Consider the following 24,414-nt stretch of genomic DNA (forward strand, 5'->3'; position numbering starts at 1 on the left):
TTATATAGAATATAAAAATAACTGATAGTTTACGACATTCAACGCGTGCTTTTTGCTTAACTTTTTGGACAATAAAAATGGCGTTGAAAATTCAGCAACTGCGCATCGCGTACAGGCTGGTACATTGATTGCAGCGTGACAGTTTGTGCTTTGACATTAGCTGCCTGCATGCTTGGGTGATAATCCATATTGAAAAGTTATTCACACTTCATCGCATTGTAATATTCATTAAAATAGATAAGAATTACATTATCTTGCTCCTATCTCCGCAAATTCCATGAAAACGAGTTTCATTTGCACAGCCGAATTTCAGCGCAACCTCTAAATGACGTTTAGGAGCAACCACAACTGTCACCAGCAAATGTCAAACGGGGCAGCAACTGCGCACACCGCGATGCTCGACAATTCAGTCCAATACCTTTGATTAAAAACGCTTTCATCGAACGAACGTGTACAATAACTAAAAGTTCAGAGCGCAGAGCGAATTAATTCCGACCCGTAAGCTGAAATTCTTCCACGCCTGGTTTGTTTCGCGACTGTTGAACTGCGGAGCTATTGTGTGCGCGCGTGTGTGCGTGTGTTAGTGCAAGGAAACAGTTCCCTCACCGTCAGATACGTACACGCAGCCGAGAACGCGGTGGTGTCTCTTGAACGATTCCCATTCCTCATCATCAGTTGTGTTGTGTGACCGCATCAAAGAACAGTGCAAAGCAGTTTTTCCCGTGCGCTCAAAGGTTTTACCACTTCTGCTGCTTCTGTCTCTACATCCACATCCAATAGGGCCGCTTCCCTTTGCTGTGTACGGGTGCTTCTTCTGCTTCTTCTTTTTTTTTTGTTCTGCCATCCCAACTAAACCGGACATTGTTGAAACGGGCAGCCAGACAGGAATGTGTGTGTATAGACGGTTCCAACACGGTGGCATTTTGGGCCGGAAGACGCAACTCCATTTGTTGGATTGGGTCGGTTAGGGTGGTGTGGGGTATCCGTCTTCGATTGGGATCGGGTGTGTGTGTGTGTGAGGAGAAGGGGCAATTCGAAGAACACAGATAAGAACAAACCCCCTTCTCATTAGTGGCGACCCGCGTGCTTTTTCCTGCGTTCGCAACACAATGGCTGAATAGTGGTGTGGTGTTGGTAGCATTATTGAGGCGTGGTACAGAGAGACAGTAGTTTAGAGGCGAAAACGGATGGGTTGGGGAGAAGACGGGAAGAGAAATCAATGTCGGTACGGGTGCAATCCTTCGAAGGGCTCTTGATTTGTGTGTTGCATGACGGTGCATGAAAAAGGTGCTCCTGGGAGAAGCCCGAACATATACGTACACGACGTACATTGGTGCGCGCCTGCTCGCACCCGTAAAACTGAGCAGTGTGTGTTAGTGTATGTGTGTTTGTATGCGTTCCTAGAAGTGTGCGTGCCTCTGTGAGAGTGAATGTGTGTGTATGTGTGGTTGCAGCGTGTCCTTTGAAGGAGCGAACATTTTCAGCTTCTCGTAGGAAAAATGGGCTTCTCGCCGTCGTCGCCTACCTGAATGCACACACAGTTTCACCCTTAGCCCACTCTCGGCGTACGGACGTGCACGGCTGCGTACTCAGATGCAGTGCCGTGCAGTTCCGCAACGCTTGGTGGTGTTTCCCGTTCCGTTTCCCCAGCCCTCGGTGGAAAACCCTTCCGCTTTTGGTTTAATATTCGGTTCGGTTGATGGATTGTTTATTGACGGAAATGAAACATGGATGCAGCTGTCGTCGCGGCACACTAACGGGGGCTAGTTAGCGGAGGCAGCGGCAGTGGCAAGGCGGGACATGTTGGGAAAGGTTCGGCTTTTTTTCTGCTTCCCGTCTTTCTTCTTCCTGCCAAAGGGCAGACGATGAGAAGGATCGATGTGTGCGTGTGCGTCGTCGCCGTCGTCGTCTGGCTGGCTGGCTACCACCATCGAAGAGATCGTCTGACAGCGGTACTGGTTTCACCCACTTTGCGGCACTGAAACCACTACCATCACCGATTCTAAATTGAGATGCAAGAAAAATGCAAAAAAAAGGTGTACGCAATCACAGGTACAACCGCTAAGATGGACATGGACGGGGGGAAACGACTTGTGTGTTGCTCCGTCCTGGCGAAGACTTTTGCTTGCTGTCAAAGGATTTGCTCTAGTGGGTGTGACGAGACCATAAAAGCCAACCCCAGAGCTTCACAAGGCTTTTATTTGCCCAGTAACACCGGGCCCTTCAAAAAGCGGGGGTTTGAGTGGAGAGTGAATTTACTTAACCTCAACTCCGGCGAAGCTTTTTCCGGTGGTCATTGTGGGAAGGAATTAATGTTGATTTCGTTTTTCACTTTCGTTTTAGCAGCGAAAACTTTTCTGCCAACCCCCACTCTCTCCCCTGCGTTGTGGTACAGGTTATTGGATTTTCCCTGCAAAGTTGATGGAAACACGGTTTGCTTTGTCCTGTTGCCGGTAGCAACGGTACCCGTTCTCGTGTAGGATTACACACCACCACCAAAGCGAGCAACGACCGAGGGAGGGAAGACAGCATTTTGTGCTTGCTAAAAAAAAAGGTATCCCTTTAACTATGACACACTCCGACGTTAATTTCGTTCAAAGAGGACAGTGAAGGGCGGTTATTTTAATGCTTCCCCGTTGCGCCCTACCCGTAGCGGTAGTTATTTTTGCGTTGTTTAAATTCGAAAAAAGTGCTATAAACATGTCCTACAAACACGGTTCTATCGTGTGATATATATTTTTTTTTCTTTTGCTGTGCTATCTTGACCAGTTAGTTCAACGACGCTATCTCATAGTGCGCAAAAAGTATATCTTGCGCGAGATCCCTTCCATTCTACACCCTTCTACCGACACCTAGCGGTGGACCACGGTATGTCTCGCCATCTTCTGATGCCTGTCCGCCACACGGTGATCTCCTCGCCGAGGTGCGCACCATGTGGCGGTGGCGGCGAGCACGTTGTTTCTTGGCGCTGTTCTCTGACGACGTGCTGTCACCGAAACTGCTGCCTGCCTGCCTGCCTGCGTTAAACTCTCTGGCTTAGAATTTTACGGACCACGGGACTTTTTTGTTGTTGTTGTGTGAATGTGTGTCGTTCCGTGGGGACAGTTGGTTTGGCTTTTTTTGTTGTGTTTTGCCACCACCACGACATCGTTTGGCTGAACGAACACAGAGCACAAGCAGGCAGGCACAGCGGTATATTAGATGAGTGACTGACTGTTCGCCAAAACGGCTTGTTAAATCAATGGATTCGGGACGGTAGAACGTGCCGGGGAGGCGGTCACAAGCTCGTTTTTGGCGCTCGGCGCACTCACTTACATATCCTGCGTTGGCCGGGCCAAGGAAGTCTCGTACCCTGTGGAAGAGTGGCGTGAGGCGAATGGGAGGAGAACGGGCAGCATTGTGTAACCCGTGACTGTTGTTGGTTGTGTGTGCGTGTGGAGCTTTTTCTTCCTTTTTAGGAGCATGGAGCGGAGAACGAACGAGAGTACAGCGCGAATCGACCGGCAGCCGCGTTGTTTGTTGCTGCACGTTTCGCATTGCGCGATCTGTCCACCAACGTCGTTCCCAGGCGCTCGACAGCGTCGACAGGACAGCGCACGGAGAGGAGTGCAAACCCCAACCCGAGGTCCTATCGCCAGAACCTGCTCTGCGCAGCGAAACCTAAGCAAGCCGGTGGAAACATGATCGTTCGCGTTCTTCTCCACACCCATGCAAAACCGCTTCCTTCGCGCTGAGCAATGCGTACGGCGTGTTGCGATGTGCTGCCGCGTCGCAAAAAAAGGCTCCAGCCAGGCGCTCTCCCACACGAGCTGACGGGGTTGGGGTCCTTTCGCGACCGCAAGCAGCAGAACGCACGAAGGAAACACACAAACAGACACACACACACGAGCGCGCGCACGCAGGCAGGCATAACCTTGGGATTCTGTTTCTCTTTCTTTATTAGTGAATTAATTTCCTTATATTAAATAGGCGAAACGGGTAGCAAAGCAAAGCGCACGACTACGCGCAAACCGGCCCAAGAGCGCGCGTGGCGGCAACGTGTGGTGCGCGGTAAAAGCGTCCGTTTTCGACCGCTCAAAGACGCGACGACGATCGATCCCACATGATCATCATTCGTGGTGGTGGTGGCGGTGGTGAGGGTAGTTGGAAGGCGCTCATGGTCCATGGAACCAACCGCGCCGCAACCAGCAACCAGCGGCAACAAAAAACTCCACTTCCATCTGCCAAAAGAGGAGAAACGGTTTGGTGTGTTGTTGCGTTTGCTTTATTTTGTTTCCTTTCCCTGGTGGTGCTCTGTGGAAAAGTGTGGTGCGGTGTGCCTTTTGGCGCATGATGCGACCACGGCGCGGACCAAGGGGCAAAGGAAAATCGTTACGGAGCTGCAACGTGTATCGGGTGGAGGAGGGAAACGCAATCGGTGGATAGTGGTGGCGGGATGGACCAAAAACCCCGTGACGACGGTGATGCGTGATTCTTTCTCGTGTGTGCCGAAATTCGCAAATCCCCTCCTCAATCGCCCGCCCGCCCGCCCAACACTGACAATCTCCTCTAGTCCGTGGTGTGAAAGGGAGGTGGGGTTTTCTTTTTTGGAAAAGTCCCGCTGGGGTGCCTGCCGGTTGTAGCAAAAGAGAAGCTCGCGAAAAAGATTGCGAAAAACGGCCAACTAGATTTTGGGGTTGGAAGTATGTGTGTGGGATGTTGCGGTGCAAAGAGAGCAAAGAAGCCTTTCCATCCCTCATGGATACCACCATCTCCAATGATCTACGGGTAGGTTTTGCTCTCTCTCTACTGGAATGGATCGGTTTGCCAGCGGCACCCATACAAACGCACACACGCTTGATTCTACAGCTCTGGGTATCGTCCATTACGAACGAGAATTGAGGTGCTGCGAGCCAACATCACCTTTTACATCGAGGCCGCGAAAGAGCGTGCGGAAGGCAGCGAAAGGAAATCTTCGCAAAACAATTTTCTCCTTCCACCTTCAGGCGTACGTGTACCGGCCTCTTCCCCGCTCCACCTTCACCCAAATCGAATCAATTTCTTGTCCGTCTCTCTGTCTCTGTTCACACAGCTGCCGCCCCGGCATCCCGGGCGCAGGTGTGTTGTTCCACGATCATCCGACATTTGCAAGTGCTGTCTGCACGATGTTTCAGTTCAACATGCTGGATCTTGCCCCGGAGTGTGTTCTTAGGCCGTTAGGTTAGGTCCGGTTTCGGTGAACTGTTTCCTGCATCGTCGTTAGTCTGCCGCACACATCCACACACACACACACAACGTCTTGTGCATGCAATCGATCATTTACTAAAACTCAAACTCTTTCTTCAATCGCAGTTGGCACAGCAATCCTAGCAGCAGCAGCAGCATCAGCAGCATCAGCAGCTCCTACGAATTTGTGTGTGTGATTCTCAAGTGAAAGAAGCAGAATAAGGGCAGAAGCAATTCCTTCTGTCACAAAGATACTTATCTCGGCGAGCAGCAGCACCAGCGGCAGCAGCACCAGCAGTTTCAAGGCCATAGCGTGTGCGCGGGTCCAATCGTGTATGATTATCTCTGGTCCGTCCGTGAAAGTACCCCCAGACACAGACGATTTACACAGCGCGACGACGGCAGCGGCAGCGACGGCAAGTGTTACTACTGGCACGGAGATACATACGGCGTGAACCGCAGAGAGCGAGAGAGACAAGGAGCGAGTCCATCGACTAAAAGGAAAGAGTGAAGGACCGACAGAGAGAGTACGTCTGTGTGTGGTGAACGCGGCAAATATCGAGCGGCAATCAGCAGCAGTGTGTGAGGTGCCCGTCTGACAAAGTGTATTGCGCGCAAGTGTGTGTTTTTTTGCTCTTCCTATTGCCTCTGCCTCCCCTGTGCGTGTGTGCATCTTCTTCTCAGCTGTAGCGAAACGTCAAGCCGCCCGCGTGCACTGCCGTGCGTGTTAGTGCAAAAAAAGTAGCGCAAGCAGCAGTTCTATTCCGCGTGTCTCGATTTGAGGTGCAAGCCCCCTTTCTACAACCTGCGCCCTCCCCCGGCCGTGTGTGTCTGTTACTGCAGTTCGTGTGCGCGTGTGAGAGTCGGTACAGTTTTCGGTTTCCCTGCTAAGTTTTCCATCCGTTCTCTTGCCAATTTCCCGTCCCGCACCCGCCACCGGTTTGGTCAGATTTTGATTTAATTAAGCAAAGCTTGCCACAGTACAGTCGTCGCCCACCCCCGACCGTTCAAAGTCTTTTCAAATATCCGTGCGATCGCGATCGGTTTGTGAGCAGCTCGAGAAGAGGAGAGAAGAAGATCCAGTGCGTGCACGTGTGTGGGTGTTTGGTTGGAAGCGTCGTGTGAAAGTTGTATACCCCCTGCCCCCTTGGGAGATTCGTGAATTATTCGTGGATTACCAAGACGCACTCTTCTCCCCACTATACTAAACTCTCAATGGAAGCGTGGTGCTTGCGAACAGAAGCTCATATAGGGTAAGTTGATTGCGCTGAAATCATATCTAAACGCTAACATGTGTCTGGCTGGATTACAGCTGCTTTTCTTTTTCCCGGAAATCAACTTTATTTGCAGCGTGTGCTGCGTTGTCGCCAATCCGTCCTCGATTATTGGTCACGCGAAATGGGTTATCGGGTCGATTAGTTTGATAAGATACGGTGCGATAAGAGCAGATAAATGGGCAAAGCCCTTAAGACACAGCGCAACCATATGCAGCGAGCTCGCGATGATAACTTAGGTGCATTTATGACTCACACGTGCGATTTACTAAGAAAAGCCTATTGGCGCTACATTCCTTCCTGTGCAGGAAGCAATGATAAATCAAACCTTATCGTGGGTGCAGACACTTTATAAAATTGCTTAAATCTTGGCTCGTCCGCTATGCGAAGTTGCGAAACGGAGATGAGTGTACCGAAAGCGGGAACCATTTTCATTCATCATTACGTCTGCAATGAGAGCCCCATTTTGGAATGGAGGGATTCCCGTGTCGTTTGAATTCATAATGCACGATTGAACATTGAGGTCATAAATTATGGAAGGTCGCCATATTAGCTAATTTGTCAGCTGGTGATTATTAATCGGTAACAAATCGGGCCTACTGCTTCTCCTACCAACCACACACGTGGTGCTCTAATGACAAACCCTGAAGCTGCCCAAGTGGCTATAAAATGTTAACGATCGATAGAACCTGATTCCCGGCGTCCGGTCTAGACTGCCAATGAGATTCGCCCGCGAACACACACACACACACACACACACACACACACACACACACACAACTTTGATCAAATTTCATCGACCAAAACTGCCATCGACCGCTCTGCCGCCGTATTGTGGTAGTCTTTTTGATTCTTTCCATTTCGACGGCGTGTAGCGGATGCTGTCTTTTTCCCCATACTTTCACGATTTCCATGGTCCCTCGGTCAGCTCAAAACATTGTTGCCATTTTCATCTAGCTTGTTCTGGTCTAGTTCACGGATGATGCTACCTTCCCAGCACGACCGCCCTTTCTTCCTCCGTTTTAGAAATACGTCACGTCGGCATCCATCAAAACTCTCATCTCACCGTGGAGAAGAGTATTGCAAAACAAAAATCCCAAAAAAGCAAATGATCCAAATTCGGCGGCACACAGGTCAAAAGCGTCCTCCGCAGCAATGCTTCAAAAATATACCTGTGTTGTTTGTTAGGACCAGCAATCTTTGTGTGTGTGTGCGTTCTTTTCCCTGCCCCGCTGCCAGCATGCAGCAGCTTTGTAGGGTAGGAACTTGTGCTGCTCTCAGTGTTCGAGCTGGCCGTGCATCAGTGTTGAGATTGTTATGTTGGCCAAGCAAACAACGCTCTGTGCGCTGTGTCGAGATGAGCAAAAGGAGGTGGAGAGGAAGATGTGCAAAGCCAAAGCCGCCACACAGACAGATAGTTCCAGGAAAAGCGAACGCGAATGCGGGGTGCAACTGGAGTGGAAAATTTCCAAAAGTTGCAAAATAATTTGCAAACGTGCTAGAAATGAAGAGGGTAGAGAAAACGCGTGAGAAAGGGAACGGAGAAAATGGTTAGCTCTCTGGATGGTTTGGAAATCGCACGAAGAACGCTTTGGAAATAGGGACAGAGGACAGTGCTTGCTTATGCCGCATCTTGTTTGTCTAGTTTTGTTGTGTGACTGTAGAGTTTGTTTAAAGTTGTGGAAACATTCTTTTGATTCTTTGCTTACATCCCAGCGGGATTTGCACATCAAAGAAGAGTTGGTAAATATTCATACTCAAATTCTATTACCACTTCTAACTTAGTACTGTTTTTTAGAATAGTTACATTATATATTCATGGTACAGAGAGTGTGTAGTGTGATAAGCATCTTGGGACAAAACAATTACTCAACACACACTGTAGCGAGTACAAAGCTAAAAAAAAGACTCCAAGCACATCTCCATTTGCTTTGGACAGCATCCTCACAACATCCATTTGCGAAACAAATTCCGTCTAAAATCTTTTCCAAGCCAATCTTATTTTGCGATTTCGAGATCTCGTTCTCCTGCTTGCCTTGTACCACATCTTCTTGTTGAGTCTTTTATTTTGCTTGCTTGGTCGGTTGGAGATGATGTCCGCCACACCACCACCATCCATTTGCGAAGCGAAGACGCGTTTTACGGGGAAGAGATTTTTTCGCGAAATTAGATGATTAAGCAAAAAGTTTCTTGGGGTGAATTCGGCCTCTCCACTTGCTGGCACCGGGGTAGAGCAAACGCTGTCTTGCATCAGTGTTGGTATTAATGTTTCCATAGTTGTTTTGTTGTGGTTTCTGCTCCTCTGATTAGCGTCCGATATGGTATGGTGAGCTGCGATGATCGTGCTGAGCAGAAATCGTTTTTTCTTATTCAAAATATTAAATTGATCTCCGAAGGGGGGGAAGTGTGAAGGCGTCTGAGTGAAGCGGAAACCCATCAACAATCATGGGTTTATGTTGAGATGAGTAGAAACTAGTTACGGGATATTGGCATAAAGGTGAATTATATCATTAAATTAAACAATTTCTTAATGTATTTAGCACAAACAGTGTCGTTGGAACAAAGTTATTTAAACCATTAATTTAATAGACCTGCTTTTTAATGAAAATTCATCAAACGTCAAGAGCAAAATTATGGCAAGAGCCACTCATCGGGAGATGTCTCTATCAATCTTCACGACACCCGTTAGGGTTAGCTGCACTGTAAAGCAACCAACCAGACCCAACACAACGCCTTGTCGAGGCTCATTAACAGAGACTACACTGCAATCATCAGCAAGTCTTACCGAGATGTTATTACCAAATTTGGCTTCTTCAATGAAAACACGTTTGCCGTTTTCTACCAAACAGGATCCTTTTTAAACCTGATCGCATGGATCGCGATAACAAGCGGAATGCTAAGGTGCCAACTTCTTGGTAAAGATTTTTTACCCCGCTCTCGCTATCTATTTCCAATTTCGTTGTACTCGAGTCTAGACGAGCAATAAATAAGTTTTGCTTACTACTAGTACGTTGCGCCCAGAGTAGACTTGGCGCAATCGTAATATGCTTCCCAACTCGCTAATTGCTTGATCAACAACATACACAGTGGTGCATTGCTCAAAATCCGTGTCCGGAACAGCAACGCGCCACACGTTATGTTCACAATGGTATTTGATTCATTCAATGTGGTGTGTGCCCCCTCTTCACCGAGAAGCGTACAACGAACGCCTCGTCGAGTCGAGATCTCTCTGTAAACTCCAAGCGGTTTGTGGGCATGTTGCGGAAGTGTCGAACGGCACTTGTCGATCGAACCTGGAAACTCCTTGGCGCTCCGAACAAGCCGTTGGTGATTTCAACACCTCCAAGGTCTACGGGAAGATGTTCAAGAATTCGGAACTCTGTTAAAGCTACAGGAAGTAGATGTTTGCTATTCTGAATCGGTTCTAGATATGTTGTACGAACATCGGATGTGGTTTGATGTACTTCTAAGCTATTGAATCTGGCTGGATTTCGCTGTCAGGAGTTAGCATGATCAACCGTTAGAAGCTCTGTATGCCACTTGTTATCTATTACACGATATTGATGTGTTACTCCTCCTCTCATGGGTCGTGGGTCCTCTGTTGACTTAAAATTTTAACAATATTTCTGATCCATTTGCCCCGTGAGCTGTACAATAGCGGCGCGACCAATGCAAACAGTGTAAAGCCAACCTCACTCACCTCTACGATATCATCCGAGCCGGGGGTGACTACAGTACTATGCACACAATTCAGGCATGTATCTGAAAACTTCGCTTCAATAATGGTGACAAATGGCAGCACACTACCTCTTCTCTCTCACTCTCTCTCTCTCTCTCCGTCTATTTCTATGTATCGATTCTCTCCACTCCACAGCCGGCAGTATAGTAAAGGCGTTTCATTCGTTCCGTGCGTTTGTTTGGTCAATGTCCGTTGATTGATTTCCGCATCACGACAGCGACACACGACCACACGGCCAACGAATGGACTGCTGGGCCCTGGTTGCGACGATGGGAGGGAATGATAATTAATTTACCAAGTTTTCCATTCCTTGACACACACACATAGAAAACGGAGCAGGGATGGGGGGGGGAGGAACGTTCCACCAGTGTCGCGCCATTAATTCCTCCACGGGACATACAGTGTTGGGGGAAGGAGGAGAGCGGTGGTGAGTTTGTGGTGCATCTACCCGGCCAGTGAAAGAGAGCTCCTGGAGAGTTGCCAGTGGGTTAGGTTACCATAAGTGTGTGTGGTTGTCTTTCTTTCCGAATTCCACCACACTGTCGTTCGGTCTTCCCTTTTGCTCGTGTGTAGCGTTTATGAAATCGATACACGTGCACCATTCAAATCCATCCCGTGTGGGCGTGAGTGTAATGTTTTACATCGTGCTTGTTTTTTTGTTTTTGTATCGTTGTTGCTGTTTGAGTTGTCGCTTCTTCCATTTAAGCATTATATTAGCCCTAACTTGAGGGGACGTGATTTTTTCGCTCGTGAAGCTCCGGCCAATCGAGCAAAAAGTGGACGGACTATCGCCAGCGCGGCCATGGTCAAAGGGATAAGCGTGCGGTGGTTTCCGTTTTGAAGAAAAAGTTTGCCTCCCTTTGTCCATCCATGGGAAACCACCGAGGAGAGGAGGTGCACAGTACGGTACAGTTCAGAATGTAATTCCCGCGAAATAGGAGACCAGAAGCGAGGGGTGACCTACGCGAGTATAATCGGTGAAATGATTTGTATGCAAAAACTTAATCCATAAGCATGCTATCGGCTTGCATAGCTTTGGATAGTTGTTTGTGTTTCATTTTTTCATCTACCAAACCACTAACCCAAGGTTCTTCCAATGCTAGCAAGACACTAAAGAAGGGAGTATCAGCTGTCCTGTGCAGTAAATAATTATGCTGAATTAACAGCGCGCGTGTGTAGCGGTGCTTTGGCGGAAGGATGGCGACCCCCCCCCCCCCCCAAAACAGGTGGATCCGGTGGCTCTCTCAGTGGCAAAAGTTTGTGTTGTCATGCTGTCTGGTTCTGGGCCGTTTTTGCCTGTTTTTTGCCAAGAGAACCTTCGTTTGGTTGATTAAAGTTTCTTTGCGGCCCAATCGAGGCGCGTTCTGGTAAAACTACAACCATTCTGATGTTAATTATTCATTAGATTTAGGGTGACTTGTTTCAGTTTTGTGTGTGTGTGTGGTTTGTTTCGCTGAGTTTATTAATATTCCAGCACTGTACTCTGCCAGTGCGTCCGTAGTGTCGTGCAAGCAATATTAATAATTCCTAACTCCTCCCCCCTTTTTGCGATTAATAATGGCAAACGGCACTTTTGCTAATTTGCAATGCCTTTTACAGAGTGGTATTTTACGTTAAAAATTTGGGAAGAGAGGTCGCACGTTAAAATACCCTCGCAAAACGGACGAATGAGTCAAATCTATTAGCCGCCTTTCCGTGACAATTAATCCTTCCGACTTCCCGTCTCCTCTGCACACTGCACAAAACCAGCCACACACGGCGGCCCGACTAAGAGCGCCGCGCACCCACGGACTCGATTTGCATTTGCTCTCTGATGCATCACCAACCCCCCACCCCCTCCCTTCTGGGTGAGCTGTTCCCAATGTAAACCCCGTTATTATATGGCGTCCACCAGGTTGACCCGATTGCGGTTGCCAACACACATCAGCAGCAGCTACCGCTCACCACCCCCCGGGGGATGATGATTCATCGTGCTCTCGCCAAATGCGCTGGCACCAATAGACGGTGCGGGGAGGAGAAGTGTAGAGGGTTCTCACCTACCTTTAAGCGTGTTAGCGGACGTATTTTTCCATCGGCAAGCCTTGTCGCGCCGCCGATTGTAATACCAAAACGCACCTCACAGAGTGGACCAAAAAAAAGGAAAATTAGCGTGAAAATATGCGTCATCCTGCTTTGAATAATTCGCTAACAAGCCGCGGCACGGTAGTGCACAGACGGGTGTGTTATAACACGCTGTTGTGTGTGTGACGGTGGTGGATTAAATTCATCACTACCACCACCACACACAACCGATGAGACGACCTTGAATACACTCTCATCCACCCATGGAAATGTCTTCTTTTCTTCGCCTTTCGTCTGCGTACAATGGAGGCCACACATCTCGCCGAGAACGTGACATGCGGCCAGCTGAAATATCGCCCTGAAGGACACACACACACACACACAGACGGTGATTGTCGGTTGGGCTGGTGTCGAAGGATCACTCAGCGCTACCACCTTCTACCGCGCCCGCCTGATTGCGTCACAAGACGAACGCATAGAAGCCCAACGAAAGAGAAAGACGGAGAAAGTGCCCAAGCAAAGCACTACTACGCGCGGGTCGATGGGAAGTGGACAAAGAAAGAAAGCGAAAAAGGATAGAATGCCAACCTGCTGCCCTACCATGTGCCAACGACCATGTGCTCTCGTTGTTGCCAACAAATGTACCCCCCCCCCCCCCCCCCACCCCTTGCCACAGTCAGGGGGGAAGCCATTAGGTGTATGTTTTCTAATTCTATTCTGGTGGTTCGGTAGTTTGCAAGTGATTAATGGAATTTTGAAGCCTGCGAGTCAGCCAAGGATCATTTATTCTTTCCACAGAGAGAGAGAGAGAGAGAGAGAGGGCGTCTGGCTTGAGGAAGAATTGGATGTACGTGGGCGGGCGGTTTTCTGGCTGATATCATTATGCCAACAAAGTCTTTTAATCCTAGCGCGCCTCATTCCTTTCGGATGATGGTGTGGTGTTCGTTTGGCAAGCCTCTTCGAGTGAGATTCTCGTTAGTTCCACTCGTTTGTTATCTGTAGTCTGCTGGTGGTAGACGAGAAGGTAAAAAAACACATCTCGCAAAGGTCTACTGCTTGTTCCTAGTAGGAATAGGCTTCTTATCTTGGTCTCGGGTCAAACCGTCGGGGCATCGAGTTCCGGGGATATCTACTTTAGGGTCTTCCGGGCATCTATATCTTTAGTGGGGAAGACTGTCCTGCTTTCCGGTGTGTTGTCGTATTTAGCCTTGGTTGGTTATGAAATTGTATGTCATCTCGGCCAAAAGTTGTCGTCGTCTGCCGACCGCAATGTGTTCCCCCAAATGCTTGAAAGTTACACTTTTTCCCGTATCGAATAGCGGTTTAGGGTGACCTCATGGGAACAGTCCAAAAACACCCCACTTTGTGAAGCGTAACTGGAGGAAGCGTCTAAACTGCTGCTCCCCTGTTACCATCTGTTGCTCCAGTTCGGCTGGACTCCTCTCTACTACCGTCAGATATTCCACGTTAATATATTTCAAATCGATTTAGCGCGTTTTGGATGCGCCAAAACATGCGGCGGTAGGTGTAGGGTTACTCAATTTAATCGTAATATAGGGACACAATCCGTGGGGGCTGGCTCGTACAATAGCGCCAAGAAACCTTTGTTGGTCATAATGGAGGTTATTCTGCGGCATTGGAACTCTATGAAATCCTTCTTTTTTTGTTATTTGTATGTTTGAGGATGCTCCCTAAACACACCACACCTCCCCACACCCAGGGTCGTATATCTCTTTCCGCACTGTTTACATTGCATTAACGTCACAGCACGGTCGGTCGGAACAAACACACAGCAAGCACACATTAGTTCTCTCTGCAGTGTGTGTGTGTCTGTGTCTAGACAGCCTAGTAGTTGTCTAGTGTGTGGAATAGGATGAAATCGATGAATAAAAGAATTATTTGCCAAAACGATAGCATGGCCCCTTTCGCATACACGCCCATTTTCGCCGGGCTGACATAATGCTCTTGCTGCAGGGTTATGTTTTTCTGCTTGTCATATCCACCGAAAGGCACCCCAAGAAGGTCCTGTGTCTAGGATTTCATGTCTCCAAGGTCCTGTACGTTAGGGCCTGCATTCTAAATTAGTTTACTTTTGTTTAAACAAAGAGGCATTAGTTAGAGCCAAAGAGGCACACGAACCCTACCGGCAGCGACCAACGTCCTTGAGCGTGTTGACTCTCGGGGGCTTGCATGCGAAAGTCCAATGAATCCATTTGATTTATGAATTTGTCCGTCTAGACCTGTCTCGGGGCCGAAAGATTTCCCCCCAAAAGTTGTTGTGTCATACATTGTGATGCCATAGCATGAAACGTTGTTTCCCTTAACATGCTGCCCTCTCCCGCGTCACGCTAATTAATGGTGCGCGATAGCTTCATTGAATATATCTAGAAACTTAATAAACACATTGGCTGTGATTTACACATTTTTAAAAACTTCTCCAGAACTCATACGATACAGCACAGGGGGGGGTTGGCATCCTAAAAATTAATAGTCTGATTTAGGCCAAACAACGGACCCAGCGGCCGGCAGTGATGGGTGTTGGATGAAAATTCGCAACTTGAGACTGCGCGCGAATTAGCAAGATTGCTGCAAACCCCCCGGGCAATGTTTACATTTCTCTGTTCTCTGTGTGTGATAAATAAACAATGCAAATCTCGCGAATACTAGGATGTGGAGCAGAGGAGCTGGGGGAGCGAACGGTTGATCAAAAATTTGCACGCATTTCAAATTTACAGCTGCCACAACACACATACCATCCATCGGTTCGTACCGCGAGCTAATGAAACTGGGCACGATCGATGAAGGTTTTGGCAGCGTGTGTTTGTCTCTGGGATAGAGCTATTTCCCGGAAAGTATAATCGTACGAAGAATTTCAATGTAATATTGCGAAGGGGACTGTTTTTGGGTAGTTCAGCGGGACTAAACATGTGGTACTCCTGCAATCTCTCTCTACTGTTTAGCTCAGCACCGTGTACAATCCCAACAACATGCGCGCCCAAATGCACATAACGATAATCCCCCGTTGTAACCCAACTCATGGCCACCCCAACCCGTGGAATGGCGACACAGCCGGACGACGGACGTTCACACAGCCACACATTGTTGTTCCGGTCGCCGAGCGTGTGTTTTCTTTTGCATTTGTCCACCACGCCCGAGCGGCAACTCCTCATCTGCATGTCTCGTGCGCCGTCTATGACGCACGTTAGTGGAGAAGCGACTGAGGATGCGCTTTTGTGTGTGTGCGTTTGTGGCCCCGGGGGGCAGGGGCACGTAAGCGCGCCCCGCCAGTGTCTGTTTTAACTGAAGAACGGAGCGTTCTTCTTCTGCTTCTTCTTCTCCTCCGGGCTAGTGCGCGCACATTAATAGCGCTAAGAATTTCGCCGCTCTGTTCTTCCTCGTTTCGCTTGCACTGACCGCGAACCAAAGTGCACTGACCGTGGGCATGGAAATTTACCCCCCATCCATCCCCGGGGGTTGGCGGAAACGGACCGGACCGCGCGCGGGAGTTCCGCTGCCGCATTGGAGAGATAAATGGAAGCGCCTACGCAAATCGGTTCGTTCTTTTTGTATTTCCATTCGGAGCTGCTGGATTCCGGCAGTCGTTCGTGTACGCAGTTGTACCGTTGCTCCTCTTCTGCCCCCCGCCCCCCAATGCGTGCTGTTAGATTCTACCGAATGTGAATGGGGGTTGGCATGATGAGTGTAGCAATAGCAGTTGTTTGAAAGTGTACTATAATCGGACATGATGATTTTTATATATTTTCCATCGTTTGATAACGCTTAATGTGCGCTCAAACCATGGCGCTAGGGCGTTTAAAAAGTCATTTTCAAGTTGCACCTACCTAACCGCCAGGGGACCACGGGAGACAGACAGAGACCACTCGAGTATAATAAAGAGCCATTGTGCATGTGTGCAAATGTGTGTGCATAGTTGCTGTTTTCGATTGGAAGGCGGCGGCTAATACATCTTCAGTGTATTTATAATGGCATTTGCACAACGTGTTTTGACATCCATCTTTTATTGTGTGTTGCCGAAACAATATTAGCTGCACATACGAAAACAACGGGGCAGTACTCTTTAGGAGGAAATTTTCAGAGCTAGAGACAAATACTTACAGAAAAACACAACTCTTTGCAGTCTATTTACATTGCAAATGTGAAGGTTAGAAGATGCAGTGGGAGTTGTTCCTCAAACACTCAGTGTCAAATGAAGCTTCAAAACATCTCGAGAGATGTGTCGTCGCTGCTGGTTTGATAGGGGTTTTCTTGTTCTTTTGAAGAAAGGTCAAAAGAAGTACAAGTACAGCTACTCATTTCTAATTACCTCTCTCGTTTCTTGTTGAGTATGTGAAAAAGTGTTCTCTTATTTAACGCTATTGTAAATATTTATTCATTGTTATGTATCTTGCTTACATAAACCTACTGTTTTTATTTGGCAATAAGTATCCTCCTCTTGTTGGGACTGTATCATTCATACTTCCTTTAGAGGCGATACGCTGTTCGAAATCAGTTTTCAGCTAATGGTCTGTAACGTGCAAATTGAGTAGTTGCCAAGACCGCTCTGTAATTGCATAATAAAATTGCCACTGTAAAGCAGTTTAAATAATAATCCTATTAATCTACAACTTACTGCCGTGAATAAATAAAGTCACTTGAGCACATGCTTTAAATGTATCCATTGCCTCGAGTGATAAATGTTGTACACTTACGAAACAACATGACTATCACTCAGTTAGGTAAAGTTACTGGGTGTTGTCTACTGTCCAGTTTCCTTTTCAATTTTGCTTCTATTTTTTCAACATTCCCGTCAGAAAGTGCAATGGCTCGGCTGCTACTGCTGCAAAATAATCAACCTGCTTTCTGTTTGCGGTTTCCTCAAACCATGTGTGAAATGCAATCAAGCTTTTCCAACTTTCCCAACCTAATCTGCTGCAACATTGCTTGCTGCTGCGCGTACGTACGAGGAAAAAAAAGTGCACTCAACAAACCCCCTCCCCCCCCCCGCCCCTCCTCTTCTTCACTTCCCCTTTCCTCTCCACGGATTTGCTTCTTATTTTCTTCTCTGGCTGCGGAGCCGCCGTTGCCCAAAATTTCCTGCCAGAGAAATGCGCGGGGTTTGGAAAATTTCTCCAACCAAGAGATCTACACACTATTCCCCTAATGCGCTAACTGGTTGTATTGAAGAGAGAGAGATAGAGGGAAGGAAAGGGAGATAAAGTACTTCCTCAGTGCTTTTCCTGTCACTGCAACGCTGGGGAGGAGTGGTAAAGTGTCGTGCCACGAAAATGTGAACGTTGTCGTTGACTGCAGCCAGTGTGTCCGGCGTCCGGTCGAGCATGCATCCCGGGGTGTTTTGCACAGTGAGCTACACCCATGTAGAGGCGTAACCGGCTCTCTCTCTCTCTCTCCCTGGAGATTGAGCGATGGGCTTTCACAAAATACACATATTTGGGGAGATGGGGACGAGATGTGGTGAGGTCTGTTTCGTCCAGCAGTGGCAGTAGTGTGCAGCGGATAAATTGATGGTGGTTTAAACCATTGCCATGCAGGGCTTGTGTAATAGCAGGTGGCACGCGTGAGAGGAGAGGACCTACCAAAATTCATTCGGTTTAATTTTCCGCTGTTGAATGAGAGAAGGAAGAGGGGAAAGGGAGGAGAAACCTATGCATGGCATGGGCGAAGCGGCCGAGAGGCTATTTCTTTTAGTGCGAGCACTCGAACTAATTATGATAATGGTTTTGTTGGTTGAGGCAATTTAACAGCAGCGGCAGCAGCGGCGGCATATGTTGCATGTGCTGGTGGATTTTGGGTTTAAAATTATTACGATCCTAGTGTTGGGACAGAGTTCCCCGAAATCCTCCGGCCACATTTGTTTGATTTTGCAGTGAAATGGGAAAATGGATTCAAATGATGATGTGTGACGTAAATCGATATTTATTCATTGAACACATTTTAATACTTCCTATCGTCTATGACATGTATTTTGCCAGCAGACTTAACGGGGATTACTGCCTCAGCTCAGCATGGTTTTAACACCAAATAGATGTGATTCTATTGAAACCAAATAGCTACCAATAATTCATCCAATTTTAGCAAAAAGACGTGTGGGTGGTGGATGAGATGTCCGGGGGTGGGGCAGGCAGAAAATGATGGAAATGTTATGTTCTGCATATTCACTTGTCTCTTTTCCCTTGTCCACGCACCGCTCGCGCTAACTCAATTTTGCGCACTCTTCTCCCATCGCGCTCCGGCGGCAGCTAGAGAATATTTAGACCACACACGTGTTGGACAACAACTCAAATCACGCCTACCGGAAAACACACACACACACTGGCATCCCCTCGTAAGCTCCCGGTGATGTATGGCGCGGACCGTCTTCTTTTGAGAACGGCTTGCGAATGGCCCGGGAAAGCGCGCGCACGCCATCAGTAAAACCAGGCCGCGTGTGAGGTCTTGCAGAAGGAGCATATTGATGAGCCAAAAGTGTATCGCTGCGTCGGCCATCTCTAACACGATCTATTACTGGTCGGCATAAGGGGAAAGGGAGGGAGGAGGAGTATGGTTGTACAAAATGAGAAGATACTTAATCACACAATTAAGCTGTCATATTGTATCAATTAGTCGGCGTCATATGCTTGCTGCATCCAGCGCCCCTTGCAAGCGTTTGCAAAACTGATCTCCTGGTGGTGCGCTGGTGGCGGCTGCTGCGTCTTTCACGGACACGAAACATGAGACGCGAATCCAGTTCGTGAGAGCGCGTTTGTTGTTGCGTTTTTGGATGGAAAATAGTGTAGTGACCGTGTGGTGGTGGCTAGTGTTTGTCCGAAAATATCCACTGACTAAACGACAAAACCAGCATGCAAATGGCATTGGTTTCGCGCTGCACTAATGATGTGCTGTTCAAAGCACGTAAAGTATATGTTATAATATACGTAACAGTTTCCGTTTAGGCGTTTTAGATGGGTGTGCGTTCATTTTTTTTCCCTTCCTTTTTGCTACTATCACATCCGTTGCATGATTTATCTCGCGTGACTTCCACACTAGATTTTCCTACCTTTCGCTTCCTTTGGCGGGTGCCGGTTCGGGCTTCTTGGCAGAGTTCTTTTTCCCACTTTCCAGCCGTTTTGTGGTGACTTGCAAGCAAAAAAAAGAATCGTGTGCTCTGTGTGTGTGTGTGACGCAGCATTGCCAAAATTATCTTTGACACTTTCCCTTTGGGAAAGTCTACCATCACCGCCGGCAAGCGCGCGTATAGATTGCGTGTGTGGTGCGGTGTGGTTGGCTCTTTGAAGTGGTGGATGACCCCGGTACACTGTTGCCGCCGTCCTTTCCAAATGCATTTCAAATCAGTTCACATCCACTGCAATGACTTTCGATTTCCGGACAGCAAAAGGAGAGCAGAGCACTACTTTCGAAATTTATTACACCCATTCCGTAATAACCTCCCCCCGTACGTGTGTGTGTTTTGTTCGATAGCTATTAGTTAGTTTCTTGTGCACTGCAAGTGTAAATAAGTGTGTGCCTCTTTTTTTACGACACCAACGAGCGTCGATCGGCAGCGTTGATTTTTTTCCCACCGTCACCGCGTTTCATCTCTTCATTGAATGGTTGTGACGCACATGGAATGAAATTTCGGGCTTTGAGTGTTGTAATTTGCAACCTCTTTCATGCGCTAACAGTCCGTTTATTCCTTGCGTGAACGTTGGGCGCACTGAATGTGAATATTCATTGTAAGCATAAAACTGCAACCTCATTATTTATTAAATTTTATCTCCTTTCATCGGTTTAACATTCTCTCTGAATATGTTGGTGCTATCGCGGGTGAGCTTTCAATACAGATGGTTAGATTTATTTTGTACATTGATTTGATGCGTAGCGCTTATGCGCCCGCGTACCCGAGACATATAAACTTCAATCTCTCGCCCCGGTTGATTTACGATTTTATGACCGTTTTTATCTGCAAAACATATTGCCTCAGCATCAATCAACGATACGATCCACTGAGACATGCTTGCATTTGTGTTTCACGTGAATTAAATTATGTGTACCGTCTGCCTATGCCTGCCTGCCTCCCTGTTCAATTATTCCACAAGAGTTGTCGTTTGCTGTACGTGTTTTGGAACCTGCCTAGACATTGTTTTTTTCCATTGGGTCAAATAATTTATTATGAAAGCTACGTGACTTTCCAAGGAGCTCATGGCTGGTTAATTTAGAATTGTTTTATTAAGTCTTTGTTTTTTTAAGCAAAGCAGTGCTCGAGCATGTTGTTCGTCGTTCTCAATCGATCTAAGCCGTTTAAATCCATCGGTTTTTCTTTTGCTAGCGATGTAATGAAACATGCAGCTTCCCTACAAATGTGCATGAGTCAAGCATCGAATCAGTGGAAAATTCGGTGTTTGCATATGCTCTGGAAAAAGGGAAAATATAAATAACCCTTCACAAGTATGATTCACGTCCGTTCAGTCCCATGAGTAAGAGGGGCTTTAAAGTGTATTTTGATACTGTGAGCAAAAGGTTACCAACTTGTTATGTGTAATGTTGTGTTTACAATGTTCTAATTGTGCTGCGTTACTCAGCCGAATAAAAGTTAAATTCATTCACGAACGGCGGCTTTTGGGCGTGTCCAGTTTAGTGGAATTGAAGCAACAAAAACTGAATTACCTGTGCAAAGAGCTGTTGGATAGGTTGAAGCAACAACTTTGGAGAATTGCACGACTCTTGGGTCTGCTCCAGTGCTGCACACCTGTTCATTGATTAATAAATGATGCGCCCCACACACACTCTCACCCCTTCGTTAATGATCATCGTGAGCAGATGTTTCATAATGATCTCCGCTCAATGGTTCAACCCTTTGCAAACAATGACAAGCCGGCACTTGCATTTGATACACTACTAAAGCCTCTAATGCGTAGTCTGTCAAAGAAAGGTCGGAAACGTTTGTCTGTGAATTCACATTCAAGTGTTTCCGTTTGCACGACGTGTGTGGTGCGGTGTGGAAAGGATGGACCATCCGCCCGCCCCCTGCCAATAACCATCACCACCCTCGGATGACCTCTAATAAATCACGTTAAATGCGTACATACACACACCCGCAAGCAGACGGACGGCGGGCGCGCACGTTATGCCAACCCGTCGTCATCTATTTACTGTCCATCTGGACGAGCAGCGGGTTTGATTGTTAGAGGGTGTGGTTGGGTGCGCTACCACTCGGACCCCCACCACACCGCCGTGAAAAGAAGCTTCCGAAAGCGTCCACTTTTCCGCACTGTGACCGGTGGCCAAGTTGTTTGTGTTGAAACGTGAAACCGCCGCGACATGAATACCTCGTTTTTTATATTTTATTTTTATCGTGGAACGATTAAAGCCAAACGGTGTCGTGGGGGGGGGGGGGGGATGGCGTGAGTGTGCCAAAGGCGTACCAGCTCCTCAATTCATTGAGACATATGAGTGGGTGAACCCTCCCGCACGCGTGTGTGTGTCATCAAGAGCAAGTGTCTTGGCGGGTTTAAGAGGGCGTTCGATAGTGCGGCGAAGAATAGATGTTAGAATTTATGTTTTAGCAATGGGTAAGGTGATACCATTCCGGGGTGGAGGGCAGTAGGAATCCGGGCTGTCCGTTCCAATTTTTATGACATCATTTGGCGTGTGTGTGTGGAATTCTACGGTGGAAAATACAACAATTTGACACACACTCACACAGAGAACGATGAATGTAGGGTACAATTATGTCACTCTGTTCGTAATTAATTTTCCATAAATCGTGCTGCACACACTGGGCCAGCCAGTGACCGGAGGCACGCGAGCGTCAATGTTTTACTACATTTTTTCCACTTCTCGCCTGCCTTTTTTCTGTATGATACTGTAGCGAGTGAAGCCATGATGGTTCGTGTTTAGGAAAGTAGCACATCGCATCGATATGTACCGCGGACCTCCTCTCTTGCTTTAAATTGTAGGTCGGAAGCATTCCACAGCTTACACACACAGCAGTCACAAAAAGGTCAGGGCAGGCGGGTTTTGTGTTACGCGAGTTTGCTCACAATCGACTCGTTACACCTGTTCTGGTGTAGTAAACAAATCCATAAGCTCAAAACGGCATGCTGGTTTTCGGGGGCATGAAGAGACCTAGACATGAAACCTATTGAATCAAGTTCTTCGTTGGGTGAACCTAGAATCTTTTGTCTTTCACTTCGTATCCTTGTTTTATGACCATTAAAACGCAACAGGGACGACCTGCACAAGCTCCTTGGACCTGACTGCTTGTTGGGACGTTGCAGTTGGTCCGCCGTGCGGGTGTGCACCATAGCAACACAGAAACAACAACCACGACGGCGACGACGGGCTACCATGGACGTGTAGAATTCGTGCTAGAGCTTCGTGAATGCAATCCAGCTGGGTTTGTTGAGAAATTTAAAGTTCCTAAAGGTCAAGTTCACTCGCTTCCAGTTGCACGCGCTCTCGCAATCGTTTCAGTGCCTACCCAGTCGGGTTGCGGTTTTCGTGTCTGCATCGTCATCACACATCACCACACACAGCAGCTGTCACACAGCCGCGCGTGTAGATCCTTCTCCTGTAGAGTCTTCTCCCTATCTTCGATCAAAAACAGTTGGCATATGTTCTAATTGGATGCGCTCGTTCGCTTCTCTTGCTGCTTCCCTCTCGTTTCAGGTACTAATTAAAATATCCTCGACACCCGGAGGTCGACCGAATATTTTTTCCCAAGCCGCTTCTGTTCTGCCATGCCGGGTAGTCGTTCCAGTAACAACGATAACGAGCACAACAGGTCCCCCAGAGAGAGTGGCGAGGATTCGGAGGATGAAAGTGAAATTTTAGAGGAAAGTCCGTGTGGAAGATGGCTGAAACGCAGAGAAGAGGTAGGTGTTTTACCAAAGTGATGGAACATTATATGCGTAGTTCTTGACATCCTGAGAACTGTCGAAAATTTGTGAAAATTGGAGAAAGTTCTTAGTTTTGTAACTGTATTGTAGAGCACAGAGAGTCACGCTCTATATTCAATTGTAACAAACTAACCTTGTTCGATTGTCCCAAGCTGAATAGTGTATACACGGTCCGAACAAGCGAACAAAAATTAGTCGAGTTAAGGTTGATCATCCCATTCCTCCCATGTTAGTGTGTGTCGTCTTGGTCGCCGAGAGAAGCCGATTTTCTTGGTCTCCATTGTGTGTGTGCACAGTTTTTGCAAAATTAATTTGACCTTTTGTCAGCACCACTTGAAGGAAAGGAAAGCAACCGAATAGAATGGTCCCTCTCTCTATTTATTTGATAACAAACGCCTGCCGGAATGTGTTTGGATGAAGACGCGCAGTGCCCTTTTTTGTTGGAGCATCTTCTGATGTTGATGTACAATACCTTTTTTATGAATTTTTCATGTCGTTTTTTTGGGGACTGGAGACATTTTATACTCTGGTTCTATTATCCCATTCCAATGCGGTCAGTCAGTTCAGCATCATTTTCAGCAACACATCCACCAGCATTGTATTGTTGCTTGTTCTGCCACAATCATTCCATTTATTCACTTTGTGTAGACCAACCAACCAAGCGCAGAACTGAAAAGAGTAGTGATTTATAAACTCGTTACTATTTCCGTTAATATTCCCGCTGCGTCGTCTGTTGTGCGCCAGCAAAATTCTAGCCATAGGTGAATTTGGGATTTTATTTTGCAACGCTGTATGTCCGCCGTGTGTCCAATGCGAGAGCTATCTTGCAGAACATTTCACCTATTAACTAACCGGTGCGTTGGTAGTCATTCCGTGTTATACGGTTTTAGTCACCATTGGTGCACAATGAAGCCTTTTTCTAGCGTGATTCATGGCCGTGAGTTTCCGGCAAAGGAATGAGCATGTGTTATGCACTGTCTTTCCTTTTTGTCTGTTGCATAGCATAGCCGTTCGCTGAGCAAGTTTTACCGAATGAAAACACGTCCAATTAGTCCATAAATTAAAGCATTAATTGTCACATCCTCCACAACAACAGCCAGTACCAGTGCTCAGGACGGAACCAGCTTTAGTAGTGGCACACGACGGCGCGTTATAGGTGGATGACGAAAGAAATGGTGCAAATTTACGATAGGAAACGATGTGAGAGAACTATTTCCGGTTGCGTTGTATGCCACTACTA

The 24,414-nt window shown here is 47.4% G+C and overlaps 1 protein-coding gene across 9 annotated transcripts in view; it reads left to right on the forward strand.

Annotated features, from left to right (window-relative positions):
• Positions 1–353: 353 nt before the first annotated feature.
• Positions 354–24,414, forward strand: part of LOC1277954 (nuclear receptor-binding protein) — a 57,808-nt gene continuing 33,747 nt past the window's right edge. The window contains exons 1-3 of one of the 9 annotated variants that reach the window (XM_061662749.1): positions 354–498; positions 5,332–6,458; positions 22,945–23,150. In XM_061662749.1, the coding sequence (XP_061518733.1) occupies positions 23,016–23,150 (135 nt within the window). In that variant the 5' untranslated portion in view covers positions 354–498; positions 5,332–6,458; positions 22,945–23,015. Of the gene's footprint in view, positions 806–865; positions 960–5,331; positions 6,459–22,944; positions 23,151–24,414 lie in introns of those variants that run through there. The other 8 variants (XM_061662748.1, XM_061662747.1, XM_061662750.1 and 5 more) reach the window with 8 other exon arrangements.

The sequence above is a fragment of the Anopheles gambiae genome, chromosome 3 (genome assembly GCF_943734735.2).
Source record: "Anopheles gambiae chromosome 3, idAnoGambNW_F1_1, whole genome shotgun sequence".
Lineage (NCBI taxonomy): Eukaryota > Metazoa > Arthropoda > Insecta > Diptera > Culicidae > Anopheles > Anopheles gambiae.